The following is a 20,213-nucleotide window of genomic DNA, read 5'->3' on the forward strand; positions in this document are numbered from 1 at the left end:
TGCATTTACGGCACCTAGTTATTTAACAAACAATCCCAATTATGGATTGAAGAAACAATACTCCCTCCTTTCCGGTTTATAGGGCTCATCTCAAAAAGTTTGTTTTTCCTAAGTCTTAATTCTACTACTCCCCCTGTTTAGGTGCACAAGTCATCTTACGTAAACCAAATAATCCAAAAACACTTGAACGCAGTGCATTAACTTTCACCTCGTTTCTTCTTTCTTGACATAAATAAAGGAATCAAACAATAAGATATGTGGGTGTGTATGACTTCAATAACTTGAGACTTTCAGACACGACATGCAGTGGTCAGTTCGTTGCATGCAATGCTATTAATTAGCAAATAAGCATTAAAATCTCTCGTTTTCTCCTTCGCCTTGGTCACAGTGCACAACCTAAGATGACTTATACACCTAGAAAGAGGGATTAGTACTTAGGCTGGTTGTAATGGAGAGTATCATACGATACTAGTGTATGATACTACCTTTCTAATGCACAGTACTCCCTCCGTCTAGGTGTATAAGTCATCTTAGGTTATGCACCGCGATCAAGGCAAAGGGGAAAACAAGAGAACTTATTTTTTTTTGCTAATTAATAGCATTGCATGCAATGAACTAAGCACTGCATGTCGTGTTTGGTAGTCTCAAGTCATTGAAAGCATGCACGTCCCTTATCTCTTATTGGTTGATATGTCACGAAACAAGAAACGAAGTAGGAGTTAATGTACCATGCCTAAGTGTTTTGGGATTATTTGGTTTTTGTAAGGTGACTTATACACCTAGACGGAGGGAGTATCATATATTAGTATCATGTAGTACTTTATTTATTGCCATGCATGACACATAGTAGCATAACATTTATTATGATACAGTATCGTGATATAATATTCAATCATCTTTTTCTTCATTTAATTGTATGAAACCTCATCAAAATAGCCTAATTGGCATGCATGATACTAGGTATGATACTCCCATTACGACCAGCTCATCACATGTTCAGATTTTAAGGTGTATTAAATCACTACATGCAAGGATGGAGAAAAAACTCATCAATGCATGTAGAAGTTCTTGGTCATTAAGTAAACATGTGTGCATGTGGTGTAATTAATGCATCGGTATACACAAAATTTTGAGGAAAACGAGAGTACTAATTAAGTACTTTTGCAAACTACCGAATTAATTCCACCATTCATCATCTCCCTTGGTGGAAGAGATTTTTAAATTAAGCCCTATAAACTGAAAAGGGGGAGTACATAATTTAAAATTAAAGAACTTGCGCTTACATATCAAAAGTCAGTTGGTTGTCGTACTGTCTAGGAACAATAATACAAAGATCTTAATTCAAACAAATGAATGATGTTTTTAGGTAAGTGGATAGCTATTAAAGGGCCTCTTTGGTTCAAAGGAGAAGTAGAGGGGGGAAAGTAGGAATAGATATATACTTTTTGTGATAGTACAATTCATGCATTTAGTTCAAATGAATGGGGCAAAGGAAAAAGGGAGGAAATTTCATTTGATCTCAGTTTCAAAGAAAACGCAGGAATGCTAACATTCACTTGGACTTTCTTTTTTCAAATTTCTATGCACGAAAAACGAGACTAAGATCTGTAGTGGTATATTAAGAATCTAACAATACATTTTCATGTGCTTGAACTTTAATTTGGCTATGTTTATCAGGATTTTTTAATTTTTTCAATTCATATGAACCAAACAACCCAAGTTGATAGAATTCATGTGTTCTTTAAATCCTGCAAACCAAGGAACCAAACAACCCAAGTTGATAGAATTCATGTGTTTTTGGTTATAATTTCTACAGTTTTCCATATGGATTGTTCAAGATTAACCAAGTCTATGCGGTGGCACAGGTTGATGACTAGTATGTGAACATGAGAAACAAAAGGAAGAATATAAGGTGCTAGCCTCTCACCTCAACTGCAAAATCAGTTATGAGACACAAGAATATAACCGAAACAATAACTGATGTAGACAACGATACATATCAGAAACAATCCTGATGCGGACATGTTATTTAACAAGATCCGAAATGGTATGCAATAATTCCCACGGAAATCCTTCGAGATGCGACGTTAAGGAAGAAAGCTAATTAAAACACATAACCTTTCTAACGTGCCGGCTGCGCGGTCCAGCGGCCGTGATTAGAACGGTGACGGGCGGCCACCGGCTGTGCCTGGGTTCCATCTGTAGCTGGCAGCTTCAGGCGGGAGCTGCACGTTGCCGAGGAGGTTCGGTGGCAGCCCTTCGAAGAGGCTTGGATCCACGTCTCCGCCGGCCATCTGAGATGCTTGCTGCCCCGCAGCCAGCATCCCGGCGCTGTCTGCCTGCCCTTGCGCTGCAAGCAACTCGTCTTCCTCCAACGGCAATCGCTCGTAGACAGCGTTCGCGAAGGAAGCTGCCATTATCACCACCGGCCCCGCAGCGGTCAGCGAGCCGACAACGGTGCCGCCCACCACCTGCCCCTTCCCGCCGGCAAGGTAGACGGTGAGCCCTGTGGCTTCCGGTGGTGCTGGAGGGGGTAGGAAGGAGCCAGACAGTGAGAGTATCTCGAACCGGCCGTGGAGGGCGACAACCGCGCCCTGCGAGGCAGGCTGCCGCAGCGTGAGGTTGGTCACGGTGCCCGCGCCGCTCAGCACGCAGACCCCGCGTTGCCGGCGGCGGGCGAACGCCGTGATGCTCTCGGAGATGTCGCACCCGCCCGCGACCTCCATGACGTGCGTCCGGAGCGTGTTAGCGCTGTCCCGCGTAATGATGATTGGAGGCTTCGGCTTGTTCTTGGACCCGGCCGGGCGGCCCCTCGGTCGGCGCGATCCGTTCTCACCTCCATCCTGCAGTCCGCCACCTGAAGGGGAAATCAGAGCAAGCTCACCGCCGCTGCCGTTGCCGTTGCCACTGTTCTCGTCATCCTCGTGGCCGTGCTTGGTGCCGTGGCCGCCGAACGGAGAGCCGCCGCCATGGTCGTCCTCCGACTTGAGATGCAGCTGCTGCTGCTGGAGATGGTGATGGAAATCACGGGTGTTGAAGGGTGGAGGAAGATGGTGACCGTGGATGGATGCAGTAACCGGATCCATGCTCCCGACCTAGCTACCTAGGTTATCCTTTCTTGCTCAGCTCTCTCTCGTTTGTCTTGCTTTTCTTTATTCCGCCTCTATCTTATCTACAGACAAACCTCTCATGTGGCAAGGGACGACGAAACCTACGAGATGGAACAGTGGCAACGAAAGCAAAGGGGGAGTAAATAAGTGGGAGTAGAGGGAGGAGAGGAACTGGCAAATTATTAAGCAAGGAAAGCTGTGGCTGGATTGCAGTATGATATTGCGGCAAGGAAAAGATGTAAAGGAACGGCGGTCTGCCCCCTTTCCTTCACTCTCCCCCCACTTTGTCGTTTGATGATTAAAATAAAATAATGATATGAAGGAGAGAGGAAGAGAAGGACACGACCACCACCGCGCGTCTTGTATACAACACGATCGAGTGTGTGTTTAGGGCATATCTTTATATATAATCCTGTTCACAAAAATGTTTATGCCATCACCAACAAGTTATCATCAACTATTCCAATAAGTTGGCCTATCCAATAAGAGACGGCAGAATAATTATGCTTGCTCTCTAATTTTCACCTTAGAGCTTGTGGAAGGGTGGTTGATTAATTTACATACTCAGTCTTTAGTCTCTCCCCATTTTATTTTATGCTACATCATCAGTTGTCCTACCTGACAAATTTTATCAGCAATTATGTTACATGTATTGAAGATGCCCTTAGTGGTCGAGCCGCTGACTCTTTGTTCTCAATGATCAAAACTGAGTGCCTTATCTAATCTATAAACAAAAATATGTCTGTGTCACTGGCATGGATTATGAAATGTTGTATATCCTCTGTTTTTAAATATAAAACGTTTTGACAGTTTAAATTGAAGTGAAGCAGCACTTGGTTTTCACAAATACCTCATCCAAAGATTTATTTAGGGTGTGACTATAAAAATATAAGTGTAGTGTGTGGCCTGCAATTTACCTTCATTGATCCATATTAAAGATTAAAGAGACCTACACGCCTAATAGTTGGTTCCAAGCTTTATGTCTTCTGCAAGAAAAGGCGGCTAGGGTTTTTGCGTCCCGTCGGCGGTGCCGCCAATCTGGCACGTGTTCTATGGTCTTAGGCTATGGGTGTGTGGTGGATCCCTGCCCTTGCCGGCGGGAGGGCTCCGTTTTTAGGTGCTTCTTCAAGTTTTGTTAGGGTTTGTGTCCTGCCCAGGAAGACGAGACGACGAGGACTTCTTGAAGATGAAATAAGGTTCTTCATGCCTAGCCTCCGTCCCGATTGTGTGTGTGTAGCATTGTCAGAGCGCGCGTGGAGGTGTGTCACTGGCGGATCTCACGGGATTTAGTCGGTGGTTGTTTTTCATGTATCCGCTCGGATCCGATCTTTGTTCCTCTTTGTTCATATGTCTTCAGGTTGGATCCTTCCGATCTAAGTTTCTCTTCATAGGCGGCGGTTTTTGTTCTGGTGCATTGATCCGGGTCTTAGCATGACGACTTCTTAACTCTCTACTACAACAAGTTATGCCCGACTCCGATGAGGGAGGAACGATGACGGTTGCACGCCTTCGACTTTTCAATGTTTGTAGTCATCGCTAGGTGGTCTACAGATCTGAATGCAATTTTTATTATTTCTTGTGTTTGATGTACTGCCATGATTGGAGATGAATAGAGCGTCAAAAAAAAAAAGATTAAAGAGACTGAGTGAGTGCGTGAGTGAGAGGATCAAACGGGTATTGGGCACGTTGCGTGGGACATGGAGCTGCTTCCGTGATGTGCTCGAGGCGCAAGCTCCTAGTGCAACTGGACTGTTGAAAGTTAAAAGTTGAAACTCCAACACACTCCCACTTATCTCTTCGATCATTTTTAATTCCATTTTCAAAACCCATCGATACTTCTGTAAAACCTGGCAGCCAATCTGACAAGGCTTCTTCCGGAACAGCACTTGGAACAAATTAAAGCTCGCCGATCAAGGCCCACCACACAACCAAGAGTCATTTTCATGCAGCGTGTAGTATGCGGTTGCTCAATGATGGCATGAAAGGGACTAAGTAGAGTTGGATGGGGCAGGGGATATTCCAAGACATGACCTGAACTATCATGGCAAGGCCAGAGCCTGGAGCTGCCTAGCTTTGTCCCCCGCCTAAACTTCCTTAGCTTTGGCACTTGTGCACGCAGGAAGAACGGAAATGTGTCCGGAGTTGTTGCCTGTGCAAGCTAGCTTTGTGGCCGATCGGGCTGGCGTGCGTTTGGCATCCAGACAGCGTGGTTCTGGGAACTCTAACCCTAACTAATTAATGATAGAGTCTGCTCGCTCGCTGTTGATGGGGGGGGGGGGGGGGGGGGGGGGGGGCCCTTGTAGTCGTTGTGGCCTCCCACTCCTCCCCGCACAAGGAGCACTCGCCATTGGCCCGCGTATCGCTGCCTGATTGGTCGGCGTGAGACTTCATTGTTGTTTATATAATCCTCTCCCGCCCCCGAGCTCGACAATTTAGGTGCCATTATTAGTCGTTGGATTATTAGCAGTAAACAATGTGTGCATGCTGAGACGACTTTTACGGTAAGAAAGGTAGCATGCCCCCCGGCGCAGCTCATCTCTCGATGGAGTAATTTGGACTGTGCATTAAGTGTTACTCCCTTCGGTCCTTTTTATTCTGCATATTAAGTTTGTCCGAAGTCAATCTCATTCAACTTTGACCAAATTTATATAAAAAATTATAAATATTCACATAACAACACCAATATTTTTAGATTCATCTTAAAATATATTTTCATATTATATTTATTAGATAGTATAGATGCTAATAATTTTTAATATAAATTTAGTCAAACTTAACAAAGTTTGACTTTCGGCAAAACCAATGTGCGGAGTAAAAAGGACCGGAGGGAGTACTACCAACCAGGTTTTGTTCACATGCACTAGCCGACGCCGACGCCGACGCCGTCCACATTCTTGCAAATCGTTGGAATTGTGCTGCATATTTATACAAGAATTGGTATACTACACATTGCGCACAAACTTGAGATGCATTCTGCGCTTTAGTGCCAGAACTTCTTTTTAGAGTACGTCGATGGCGTATTATATTTTCACTTTTTCTTCGGTACAACCCCCTAAACACATAGACGGACCAGATCTGCCCATACCCCTTCCGAAACGTGGAACACATTTTTAAATTCCGAAAAAAGATTAGTTAATTCTGAATTTCTTTTGAAAACACAAACAATTTTGAAACCCTCATTTTTTTAAACATGAACATTTTTTGGTATTTTTGGACTTTTTTGAGAAATACGAATACGAAAATAAATGGATGAACATTTTTTTTGAACTTTGCGATTTTGAAAATGGAAAACAAAAAAGAAAAGATTCATGAACCTTCTTAAACGTCTAGACGTTCCCAAAACCGGCATCTACAGAGGCAATGGAAAAATTAAAATGGGCTCGCCCATGTTCACTCGTATCAATTGGGCATGTGCAAAACAACGACTATTTGACGTGATATGCGTCTAATAGCGCCCCCCCCCCCCAAACAGGCGTCGGACGGGGTCAATGATGTCACCTAGTTAGGTCAATGCCAATGCCAGTGTATTTTTTTCTTTTTTGTCAAACAACTTTGTATGGTGCCTTGAATTGGCCATATAAGCTCAAGGAATAAATTTGGGTCATGTGATGGATGCCGGAAAAAAATGTGGTCTCAAACGGACCCTTCTCGACTACCCGAACACTCTCTGTTGAATATGGTCTATTTTTGGACATGCATAAAATAGAACTAACTTTTGCCAGTAGGCGGGCATATCCATGGTAGGCACCCATCCCATGTTTGAGTTAATTCTGACACCGTATGCAAGTTGTGTCACGTCGAACCATTTATTGACCATTTTTTCATGGAGAAAATTCCAGAAAATGCAAGAATTGTCGGAAACTCAAACAACTTGGCATGGTGCTTTGAATTGGTCATACAAGGCCATGAATAAAAACGAACTCTCAAACAGACTGTTTTGGCCTACTCGAACTCCCTCTGTTGAATATGATCTATTTTTTTACATGCATGAACTGACCCTAACTTTTGCAAGTAGGTGGACATGTCCATGGTAGTCATCTATGCCAAGTTTGAATGAATTTTGACACCGTATGCAAGTTGTGTCACGTCCGGCCATTTATCGTCGAAAACTTCAAAAAATGCAAGAATTGTTGAAAACTTTGACATGGTGCCTTGAATTGGTCATACAATACCAAGAAAAAAGTTCAGCCATTTTAGAGATGTTGTGAAACGAAGTGCTCCCAAATAGATCCTTCTGGCCTACTCAAACACCCTCTGTTGAACACATTCTATTTTTTGACATCTGTAAAATGAACCCAACTTTTGAAAGAAGGTGGTCATACCCATAGTACGCATTCATGTCAGGTTTGAATAAATTCCGAGACCATAAGCAAGTTGCGTCATGTCCGTCCATATATCGGGTATTTTTCACGGAGAAAACTTGAGAAAATGCAAGAATTGTCAAAAACATAAACATCTTGGCATGGTGCCTTGAATTGATCATATAAGATCATGTTTATGGCGCTTGGGCACCGAGGTGGACGATGGCCATCGGAGGTGGAGAGGAGGGCAAGGGATATGATGTGTGCAAGGGTGAACGCCACGAAATTAGAACATATGACCTTTTGGGAGCGGGTGTGCAAAAAGTTGTCACATCGGAGTAGTCAATCTTGCACCCCGTGCAAGTCAAAGCTGATGCAGCGTGGATAGGACTAGGGCGACACACTTGGCAAACTATTAGGACCCATATATGCATTTTCATAGCATTCAGACTAATTTGACACACACCAAATAGTTTTAAGACTTATGGTGTATTTATCTCTTAAAAATATATTCAGGAATTTGAAAAAATGTTTGACGCTTCAAAAAAAATTCACATTTTTTTCTAGTTTACAAACTTTTCTCAGAAAATAAAAAACACACCCTTTTTCCAAAATTTATTCACATATTAAAAAATGTTCTGGTGTTTCAAATAACGTTCACGCTTTCAATTTTTTTGAATTTTTTAAAAATTCCTAATTTCAATTTGTTTTATTCACAAATACAAAAAAATGTTCGAGGAAATTCAGAAAACCTTTTTGGTTTCAATTTTTGTTTGACTTATTGAAAAAATATTTGAAAATTCCAATTGTTGTTCGTGTTTTCTAAAAGTTATTGGTTTTCAAAATTGTGTTCGTACTGTTCAAAAAATGTTCATGTTTTATCATTCTGAACAATCTTTTAAGGACACGAACATTTAAAAAAATTCTTGTACGTTTTCTGAAAATGCAATTTTTTTAATTTATGAACAAAATTGGGAAAAAAAGAATATTTTCTAAAATTTTAAAAGCGTTCACATTTTTTTGGAAAAGAAACAAAACTTGAAAGAGGAAAGAAACAAAAAAAAAGAAAAAGAAACAGAGGAAAGAATGGTTCGTTACACGGCGTCGTATCAGGTGAATCCGGCATCCCTCGTGAATCCGTGCATCCTCCTGTTTCCAGCCACCCGATCTGGATCGTGCGTATCTAGTCTATTTGATGAAATTTTCTACTAAAGCGCCCGCTCCAGCCCTCTTCTTCGCAAAGTACACCCTGTATAAATTGAAACATCCCAAGTTGAATCAAGATCTGGATCCCTGTATGTGATGTTGCGGTCGCCGTCGGGAGAACCAGCCCTCTTCCTTTCGCCGGGGCAACGCACCCACGCTGGTTCTCCCGGCGGCGACGAGGTTAGCGCCGGGGCACCGCTCGTGATGCGTCCCCACATAAAATCCGCATGTGTCCTCCGTTGCCGCAGTCAAGATGTCCTTGTACAGCCTTGGCAGTTCCGGATCGCCATATCGTCCAAGTTCCTAGCGAGTCTCTGCACCACCGATGGCGCCCGGCGGCCGCAATATCCTCACCTTCTGATTTACACTCTCCCCTCCACCTGATGGCGCCGGCCTGCTACTCACTCGTGTGGGTGCCGAATACAGCCCCGAACCTCCTTGCAGACGCATCCACATCTCTGCATCTTACCTGCTCTTGTTTGATGTACACATAGAACTTGCAGATTGACCATCTGGAGTAAATAGCATAAAACTACTACTTTACGGGTTAGGGTTCCAAAAAACTATCGAATTTATTTTTTTTGCTGATAACTACCAAGTCAGGGGTTGGCTGTTTCACAAAACCTCAAATCCTCTTTGTTCAAAAGTTAAACATGTTTATGACAGGTCGGGCCCGCTACTAAATGCACGGTTTGGTTGACTGTTTGTTTGACCGTTAACTGACATGTGGGGTCCACATGTCAGTGTCTCTTCCTCATTTTTCCAGAATAACCCTTGTAAGTTTTTTGAAAAAAGCAACTGGGTCCCTATATGTTTTTGAAAAAAAGCAATCGGGTCCCTAAGAAGCTGCACAACCCGCCCCGAGCAATGGCGCCGGCGGCTCGCCGGCGGCCAGGTCGCGGCCCAGGCCGAAGAAGCCGTGCGGCCGAATGCTGCTACTGCTCCTTGCTGGCCCCGTCCTGAGCAACAGCACTGACGGCTAGCCGGCGGCCAGGACGCGGCCCAGGCCGAAGAAGCCGCGCGGGCAAACGCTGTTGCTGCTCCTTGCTGGCCTCGCCTTGAGCAAAGGCGCCGGCGGTCAGGTCGCGGGCCAGGCCGAAGAAGCTGCGTGGCTGAACGCTGCTGCTGCTCCTTGCCGGCCCCATGATGGCGGAGGCGGCCGACGAATGGGCTAGCCCACGCATTGGCCATGCCCAGGATCTTGGACACCCGCGCGGCGGCTCCTGTGCCCGACGAGGTAGTCGCTGCTGCGGCTCCTGTGCCCAACGAGGAGGGGCTCGAGCTACTCTGGCTGGTGGTGGTGGCGGCGGCCTGCACACAAGCCGCCCATGGCGGCGACGACCACGGGCAGAGCCCTTTGGAGGCGCGGCGGCGACAGTTCAAGGACCTGATTGCTTTTTTTAAATGATTGTAGGGACCCAATTGCTTTTTAAAAATATTTGTAGGGGCTAATCCGTAAAAATCTGTGGATGAGACACTGACATGTGGACCCCACATGTCAGTTAAGGTCAAACAAATGGTCAACCAAACGGTGCATTTAGTGGCGGGCCGACCTGTCATAAACATGTTTAACTTTTGAACAAAAAGGATTTGGGGTTTTTTGAAACAGCCAACCCCCGACTTGGTAGTTATCAGCGAAAAAAAATAAATTCGGTAGTTTTTTGGAATCCTAACCCGTAAAGTAGTAGTTTTATGCTATTTACTCGACCATCTGCTGTGGATTGTGAGTTGTATACTGCAATTGTTGCTTGTTGGGTGTACATGTAGCTTCAGAATTTATAATGTGAACTTGTAGTGTGAATCACGTAGGGAACATCTCAGCAATAGCATTCAACAAAAGAAATTAAACAGTCGTTTTGTTCAGAATTTTGTAGTCAACAACAAGCATTCATTTTCTGAATTTTGCATTCACCAACAAGCATTCACTTCTTTCTGAATTTTGTAGTCCCGTTTTGAGGCTCGATTGACACACCCAAACGAGATCAATTAAACTGAAATTGGCAAGAGGAGGTCATCTGAAAATAACAAAGCTACATGGTCACGGACTCACGGTAGTGGTCATCTACTGATCCACACGCTGTCGTCGTCGCAATTGTCAGGTTGTCGAAATGTGCTGGTCTTGGGTCGTGGTCAGAAATGGACAGAGATCGTTGACGATGGATGCACAGTTGGGCTGCTAGTCCTGGGCTCCTGGGAATGACCGGGACCCATGGCAACAAGCTAGATCGAGGGAGAGCACCGCGCATTGCAACCAGGGGAGATCTTGGTGCGCCCGTTGAGGGAGAGCTTCACGCCTGAGAGGCAACGGTCAACACACATGGATCTCCGCCTGAGAGGTTACCGCCGCTGGGATGTGGTGGCCGCCTCCGGCATATCTTCGTGGTGGTGCCGCCTATCACTAGTCTTTGTGGCAGGTTGTAGTTGCTGGAACATGGTGTTCGTGGCCGTGGCGGCCATGCCGTCGTTGGGATGCAGTTCGCAGCCGTGATTGGGGATTGGGGGTAGGGAATTTTTAAGAGAGAGTGCTTCGGCTGGGGGTTTCTGGAAAATTCACACCTAAACATGAGATGGAAGCGGGCGTGTTTCTGCAAAATAAGCGCCGACGCACAGGAGGCAGGGGATTTAGATCGGACAGCCAGCGATGACAGGATACAGGGATGCAGAAGGGATACCGGATTTACACTAAACCGGTTGCTGTAATTATTCTTATAGCTAGCGTTTCTCTTTTGAGAACAGCAAACTCATCAGCTGGACTGGTTAGCGAGTAGCGCTTAACAAACTGAGGTGCATGGTTCGAATCCTTTTGCAGTCATTTCTTTATCGGTCGTTTTTCCACAGCTTTCACGCGATAATGGGCCGGCCCAGTCGGGAGGCTCTCCCTCTGCGGCTCAAACACAGCGTGCGTCGTATTGGGCCATTCATTGTACCGAAGCGGGACTCTTATATTTTTATAGAAGGTTCCAAAGAAGTTGTTGAAAGAAGTGGACAAGGCTTGACGCCGCTTCCTCTGGATGCAGGATCAGGAACTCACGGGAGGGAGCTGCAAAGTGAATTGGAGTCGAGTTTGCTTCCCGTTAGATCACGACGGTCTGAGCATCCTGGACATGTAGAAATTCAGTCGTGCACTCCTCCTTAGATGGTTGTGGCATGCCTGGCAACATGAGGACCAGCCATGGGTTGGGACTAAACCACCATGTGACGATTTAGACAGAGTGCTCTTCAGCGCGGCAACCACGGTAACCTTGAGGAATGGTAAAACGACAAGCTTCTAGCACCATTGCTGGCTGGGTGCAACCCCCTGAAGACGTGCTTCCCCGCGCTGTTCAAACACTCCATGAGGAAAAATCGCTCGGTTGCGCAAACGCTTGCAGATGACAAATGGATCGCATACCTAGCCCACGAGAGCACGGAAGGCCTGATGCAGGATGTGCTACGCCTGCATATGCTTCTTTAGCAAAGCCAGGTGGCCATCCATAGTGAAACTAAAGAACAGAGCAGATGGGATTTTGAGAGCTCTGGAAACTACACCTCAAGATTAGTGTACCTCCTGTAGTTCCTAGGATCGAAGAAAGAACAGTTCGGAGAGGTTATCTGGCAATCTTGGGCACCAGCAAAACTCAAGATCTTTGCATGGTTGCTACATCAAGATCGCTTATGGTGCTATGATCGCCTGTAGCATCGCGGGTGGGAGAACAAGTACTTCCGCCAGCTTTGCATGAGGAACTTGGAAAGCTCTGATCACCTCTTCTAGCGCTGCAACTTCTCTTGCTCGGTGTGGAGCGCTACGGCAACCTGGCATGGCTGCTCTGCGCTTCGTCAAAATTCATGGTCGGACAACAAGAATGCAATGGAGGTTATGAAGGCCATCATTCAGAACACTGAAACGACATAAGAAAGGGATCAAGTCGATTGCCATGCTCATACTCTGGGAGATATGGCATGAGAGAAATCGTTGCATCTTCAAAGGCAAGATTGCAAATGAGAGGGATGTGCAGCAAGAGATTATGCGGGTATTCACACTTTGGAGGCAAGCTGGAGTAAAATGCATTTAGATCCCCTTCGGGGAATCACCGTGAGAATAGCAACATGAGGGTTGGCCTACGGGCATGTTTTTCTCTCTCCTTCTCTTATTTTTCTCCTTGATCTTCGGATCATCCATCTCTGTAACGCTTTTTCCACTGCTCTCTACTATCAATCAATGAAATGCCAACAAGGTTGGGTCTTTAAAAAAAAGAGCCCTAGCGTGGTGCGAACATATCTTAGGGTAACCAAAACACCCGCTCCTACATCCTATGTACATGAAACTACTCTCTCACGAAAGGATCTAAAGCACCAACACCACCCAGTGTTGCCTACCTCCAATTATCAATCTCGTCGAGTATCTCCATCTTGACTTGAGGCGTCTTTTTTTGCCTCGAGATGTTGTTGACCACTCTTGCGTTCCACTGTTTCCAGAGAGCCCAAGCAATTTCAATGGCTATGGAGTCGAACCCTCTCCGTATCTTCCCGTTGAACCGTCGCTGTTGTAGTAGCCACCAATCAGTGAATGTTGCATCCTTGGATGGGCCTTGAATGTTGATACCTAGCTCTAGGAAGCAAGAATGCCACACTTTTCTTCCATAAATGCAGTGGGCGAGGATATGGTCAACGATGTCTTCATCTTGAAGACAAGTGTGGCAAGGCGCTGGGGCATCCTGTAATCCATGGTGGGCTCGTCGATCAGACGTCCATAAGCGGTATTGGGTAGCTAGCCACATGAAATTTTCCATTTGAGTGGCTACCAACTACGTCAAATGCAGGCGACCGTGGTGGACTAAATGTGTCCCATACATCTGTACGTCGATGTGGCTGTGTATTTCCCAGACTCATCACAAGGTCACTCAAAATAGTCCGGCGACTCGGTGTTTCTGTCAACCATGGCGATGGCTTTGCAGAGCTCATAGACTTGCGTGTGGCTACAAAGGATATGAAAGAATCGAGAAGAGGGGTCTAGAAGGGGGTGATTAGACCCTCAACAGGTAAAAGTGTTAAGTTCTTCAAGTTGAGGTGGAGTTTTGGCACACGTTTAAGCATTTACAATACATTTGAAGCAAGCATAGCAAGAGTATCAGCAGCCGAAAGAGTAAATCATGCTAATTGCAAGAAAGTAAAGGGATGGGATTGGAGTGTGCAAACACAATAAAGACACGGAGATTTTTGGCGTGGTTCTTATAGGTGGTGTTATCATAGATCCATGTTGATGGAGACTTCAACCCACGAAAGGTAACGATTGCGTGATTCCACGTAGGGCTCCAACCATGAAGGGTCCACGAAGTAGCAACCTTTTATATCCCACCATGGCCATCGCCCACGAAGGATTTGCCTCACTCGGGTAGATCTTCATGAAGTAGGCGATCTCCTTACTCGTACAAACTTCTTGGTTCAACTCCACAATCTTGTCGGAGGCTCCCAAGCGACACCTGTAACACCCACGATGCGGCTATATCTCCCACGTGTCGGAGCACGACTTAGAGGCATAGCCGCATAGTAGGCATGTCGCAAGAGGGGTAATCTTTACACATCCCATGTACTGAATAAGAAAGAGATAAATAGTTGGCTTACAATCGCCACTTCACACAATACATAAATATAGCATTACATCATCTAGATACAATCAAGGTCCGACTACGGAACCAAATAAAGAAAGACAACCCCTAATGCAAAAGAGCCCCGATCGCCCCAACTGGGGTCCACTACTGATCGACCAGAAAAGACACATAGTAACGTCCTGAATCCTCGTCGAACTCCCACTTGAGTTCGGTCGCATCCCCTGGACTGACATCATCGGCACCTGCATCTGGTTTTGGAAGTAATCTGTGAGTCACGGGGACTCAGCAATCTCACACCCTCGCGATCAAGACTATTTAAGCTTATGGGTAGGAAAAGGTAGTGAGGTGTAGCTGCAGCAAGCACTAGCTTATATGTGGCTAACTTACGCAAATGAGAGCGAGAAGAGAAGCAAAGCATGGTCGAGAAGCTATAATGATCAAGAAGTGATCCTGAAACTACTTACGTTCAAGCATAACACGAGACCGTGTTCTCTTCCCGGACTCCGCCAAAAAGTGACCATCACGGCTACACACGCGGTTGTTTCATTTTAATTAAGTTAAGTTTCAAGTTTTCTACGACCGGACATTAACAAATTCCCATCTGCCCATAACCGCGGGCACGGCTTTCGAAAGTTCAAAACCCTCTAGGGGTGTCCCAACTTAGCCCATCACAAGCTCTCACGGTCAACGAAGGATATTCCTTCTCCCAGGACGACCCGATCAGACTCAGAATCCCGGTTACAAGACATTTCGACAATGGTAAAACAAGACCAGCAAGACCACCCGTTGTGCCGACAAATCCCGATAGGAGCTGGACATATCTCGTTCTCAGGGCACACTGGATAAGCTAAGCGTACGGGAGCCAACGTAACCCAAGTTGCCAAGGGACGGCCCCGCACGGTGCTCTAGTTTGGACCAACACTCAGAGGAGCACTGCCTCGGGGGTTTAAAATAAAGATGACCCTTGAGTCCGCGGAACCCAAGGGAAAAAGGCTTAGGTTGCAAATGGTAAAACAAAGGTCGGGCCTTGCTCGAGGAGTTTTATTCAAGGCAAACTGTCAAGGGGTTCCCATTATAACTCAACCGCGTAAGGAACGCAAAATCAAGTAACATAACACCGGTATGAAGGAAATTAGGGCGGCAAGAGTGGAACAAAACACCAGGCATAAGGCCGAGCCTTCCACCCTTTACCAAGTATATAGATGCGTTAAAGTAGACAAGGTATAATAATGATATCCCAACAATAATCATGTTCCAATAAGGAACAAACTCCATCTTCACCTGCAACTAGCAACGCTATAAGAAGGGCTGAGCAAAGCGGTAACATAGCCAAACAATAGTTTGCTAGGACAAGGTGGGTTAGAGGCTTGACATGGCAATATGGGAGGCATGATATAGCAAGTGGTAGGTATCGCGGCATAGCAAAAGAGCGAGCAACTAGCAAGCAAAGATAGAAGTGATTTCGAGGGTATGGTCATCTTTCCTGCAAAGTTCTCCGAGTTGACGATAGCTTGATCCTCGTAAGCGTACTTGTTGGGGATATAACTATCAGTTAAGAGCCGCCCAGGAGGGGCCGGGTCAGCCTCAATGGCGGGTTACAAAGGAATCCCAGTAAACATTCAGGGTGATAGTTTATTAAACTTTATAGAAGGCCTAAAGGCCTAGAGGCGGCTTAAGGCCCAATATTGTAAACCGCCATATGTAAGGAAAGACTTGTAAAAGAAGGCACAGAAGAGAAGTCACCGAGCCGGACACAATTTATGAGCCGGCCGGGACTCTGTAGGCCACCAGGCGTCAACCCGTGTATATAAGGGGACGACCCGGTGGCGACTGAGGGTAAGAAACAAGAGATCGATAACCAAGCCGGCGAACTAGCCTCTTGGTAATCGAAACCCCGGCAATACCAACACAACTAGACGTAGGCTTTTACCTTCATCGTAAGGGGCCGAACTAGTATAAAACCTCTCATGTCCTTTGTCCCGATTAACCCCTTTAAGCTTCCTAGTTGCGATGGCCTTACGACTAAGTCCTTCCACTAGGACATCTGCCGTGACAATTCCACGACAGTTGGCGCCCACCGCGGGGCCAGCGCACGGTGGATTTGAGTTCTTGAAGGGCAACTTCGAAGGGCTCAAAGTATATGTTGTGGGCCGGATGACCAAGAGTCGTCGCGGCAAGCTCTACATCGACGACGAAGGCTGGGGCCCCGAGGCCGGCTCAATCGAGTACAGGTACCGAGTCCCCTTTGGCGGAATTCATGTCTTCATCAGCCGGATCGGCGAGTCAGGCCCTGAGCCGGACATACGCACCAACCTCGTCGAAATGGCTCAGCGCGTGAGGACCACCCGTGTTCAATCTGTCATGAAGCATGCTTTCGTATGCTGCGTCCACGGTGGTGAATACTCTGAAGGATCGGTGGAAGGCGCTAAGACGGCCATCTGTTCTGACGCTAAATCATCAACAGGTGAGACGGACTCTTTGTATCAGCTGCAGGATGGCATGCTCGGGGGCTGTTCCGATGGCAGCAGTATTCCGGACCCCCTTGAGCCACCGAATTGGGCAGGAGTCTTCATGGCAGGGACACAACCCAGGCAGAACTCCACAGCAGCAACAACAACAACTACTGGGTTGGCCGCAGCCGGGTCAGGAGACCCCGCGCGCCCCCGGCTCAGATTCTAATGGACCTCACGGATAAACTGACGACTCTGTTAACCACCGTGGTAAAGCCGGCGGATAGAGCCCAGCATGATGCAGAGGTGGCACGCGTGCGGGAAGAGATGGTACAAGCTAAAGTAAATTTAGCAGCAGAGTAGGTCAGGATGGCAGCAGAGCGGGCGGCTTTAGACGTTCGTGCGCAACAGCTTCAAGCGAAGACTTTCCGGCTCTCGGTGGATCTGACCGCGTCAAACGAGGTCATGAGAAGAAGGCATCAGAAAACCCAGTCACGTCTACCTCTGACGCTCGATCCTAGGAACCTTTTTCATACACCCGGGGCTGGGGCAAGCAACCCGCCGGAGGCAAATCGGATCACGACGCCCGGGGCACCGGTTCAACCGCGCGCCATGGAGCCACCTCGTGTACATACCGCTCCGCCTCATTATGTACGAACAACGCCGGGTCACTTCTCCAATCCCTTGGAAAACCTCATTGCAGTGTCGACTCGTTTGGCAGCTTTCCCGATGGAAGGTGACTCGCCGACAACAATCAAAACGCGAAGGGTGAGGGAACTTCTTCAAACAGCTCTGGCATAGCAGGATGCGTACTCCTACAGTCGAGACAAGATCCATTCAACTCCTCGCCCAAGCCGGAGCCCAAGCTACAGTAGGCATATGGACTCGGCTGACATGTCAAGCAATGCTCAACGCCGCAACCGACCGCACAGGCATGAGCCAGTATAGGCTGGAGCCCTTAACTTGGCGGATCAGGAAAGGATCCAACAAGAGGCTAAGCGAGCGGTTCAACTGCAGCGGAGTAGGCGGCTCATCGGACTTTTCCGGCTTATCCAGCAACCTCGATTGAGGCAGGAGTGGCCACAAGAACCGCATGTGTCCCTTGCTTGGTGCCGGCCATACGTAGTGAGCGGTTGCCAAAGGACTTTAAGGGACCTCGTAAGGTGCCTAATTACACGGCCGACTTGCAACCTGGGGCTTGGATTGAGAGTTATGAGATGGCTATGGAGTTGTTGGAGGTCAACGACGCGGCAATGGCCAAGTATTTCACTATGATGTTGGATGGAACAGCTCGTACTTGGTTGAAGGGGTTGCCACCCAATTCTATTGGCTCATGGGTGGAGTTGAAGGCCCGGTTCATTCAGAACTTCAAAGACACATGTAAACAACCCATGTCGATTGTAGACCCGACTAATTGTAAGCAAGAGGACGGTGAATCTACAACCCATTGGTTGCACCGAGTCAAGGAAATAATACATTCATCGGATAAGATGGATGCCGGCTTAGCAGTCTTGATGTTGGAGAAGAACTGCCATTTTGAACCTCTGAAGCAGAAGTTGGGGCGGCTCAAGCGTGACTACAATGAGATGGGCTAGTTGATGGCGGCTCTCATCAAGTATGCTCATTCTGATAGTATCAAGGACCCGGTGTCTGACGAAAAAAAGACAATGAAGGGAAAGAAGAACGACAACGACAAGGGTCACCAGCATAACCCGGCAAATCAAGGAGGTAATAAACGTAAAGCTAATGAATTTGTCACTAACACCAATGCACAGGGTTCGGTCCCACCCTTGAGCAACTATTGAATGAACCTTGTGCAAGACACGACACCCGGGAAAAGCCAGCCACCCACCTATGGAAGGATTGTACAATCATGAAGGCGTTTAAGAATTCAGATGCATTTGATGGAGGTCACGACCCAGGCGGCGGTTCAGGTGGGGGCGGTTTCCATGGCCCGGGCACTGGTTCAGGTGGAGGAGGATTTCACGGTCAGGGCCATCCAGGTAACCAAGGAGGATATAATCCACAACCTGGCCAAGGTAATCAGTAGCAACAGTCCGGATATCAGAGGAACCCAAAACAGTTGAATAGTGGGCAATACCATGTGTTCACAACTAGTTTATGTAAGAGGGACCAGAAGCTTCACAAGAGGGCCGTCAATGCCATTGAGCCGGCAGTTCCACGTTATTTACGGTGGTCAGAACAGCCTATCGTGTGGAGCAGAGAGGATCATCCACCCCGGGTTGATAATCCGGGTCACTTGGCCTTGGTGGTGGCGCCTCAGGTTGGTGGATATAAATTCACTAAAGTGCTCATGGATGGAGGCAGCAGCATTAACATCCTCTACTATGAGACGTTCCGTTGGATGGGGTTAACTGATCAGAGTCTTAAGAAATCTAACACTATTTTTCATGGTGCGGTACCTGGCAAGTCGGCATACCCAATTGGTAAGATTGAACTGGAAGTAGCCTTTGGGGATGAGTATGACTCCAGAGCAGAAAAATTAACCTTTGAGGTGGTTAAGATCAAAAGCCCACATCATGCTCTGTTTGGACGACCGGATTATGCCAAGTTCATGGCTCGGCCGTGTTATGTGAATTTGCAGCTCAACATGCCGGGTTATAAGGGCACCATTACAGTACATGGAAGCTGGAAAATAGCCTTGGAGTGTGAAGAAGGTGATGCTGCATATGCTGAGTCTGTTTGTGCGACAGAGGAGTTAAAGTTTTATAAGGACCCGACAGACATGACGTCTTTAAAGAAACCAACAACGGAGCATGAGCCGGTGTTGAAGTTCAAATCAGCTGATGACACCAAGATGGTTGACTTTGTGCCTGGCGACTCATCCAAGCAGTTCATCATCAGTGCCAACTTGGATCCAAAATAGGAAAGCACGCTCATCGAGTTCATCCGTGAGAACCGGGACATTTTGCATGGCAACCTTCCGACATGCCGGGTGTCCCAAGGAAACTCGCTGAGCACACTCTCAATATTGATCCAAAGTTTAAGCCGATTAGACAGTTTCTCCAGCATTTCAACGAGGAAAGGCGCAAGGCCATTGGAGAAGAGGTGGCCCGGCTCTTGGCAGTGCTACCTCTTGAGCTTGTGTTGGATTTCCCCGAAGAGGAAAGGATGATGCAACAGAGTAGCATAAGTATCCCCCTTAGTTTTTGAGAACCAAGGTATCAATCTAGTAGGAGGCCACGCTCAAGTCCCTTGTACCTGCACAAAACGATAGCTACTCGCAACCAACGCGATTAGGGGTTGTCAATCCCTTCACGGTCACTTACGAGAGTGAGATCTGATAGATATAATATTTTTGGTATTTTTGGTATAGAGATGCAAAAAGTAAAAGGAAAAGTAAAAAAGCAAAGCAAGATTAAAGTGATAGAGATTGATATGATGAGAATAGACCCGGGGGCCATAGGTTTCACTAGTGGCTTCTCTCAAGAGCATAAGTATTCTACAGTGGGTGAACAAATTACTTTTGAGCAATTGACAGAACTGAGCATAGTTATGAGAATATCTAGTCATGATCATGTATATAGGCATCACGTC

General features: G+C 46.7%; 1 protein-coding gene across 1 annotated transcript; it reads right to left on the bottom strand.

The window, feature by feature from the left end:
* Positions 1–1,960: 1,960 nt before the first annotated feature.
* Positions 1,961–3,344, bottom strand: LOC123130548 (AT-hook motif nuclear-localized protein 24). Its single transcript, XM_044550420.1, has one exon. It carries the CDS (start codon positions 3,084–3,086, stop codon positions 2,157–2,159), a length of 930 nt encoding a protein of 309 aa, XP_044406355.1. The 5' UTR covers positions 3,087–3,344; the 3' UTR covers positions 1,961–2,156.
* Positions 3,345–20,213: the final 16,869 nt, after the last annotated feature.

The sequence above is a fragment of the Triticum aestivum genome, chromosome 6A (genome assembly GCF_018294505.1).
Source record: "Triticum aestivum cultivar Chinese Spring chromosome 6A, IWGSC CS RefSeq v2.1, whole genome shotgun sequence".
NCBI classification, from domain to species: domain Eukaryota; kingdom Viridiplantae; phylum Streptophyta; class Magnoliopsida; order Poales; family Poaceae; genus Triticum; species Triticum aestivum.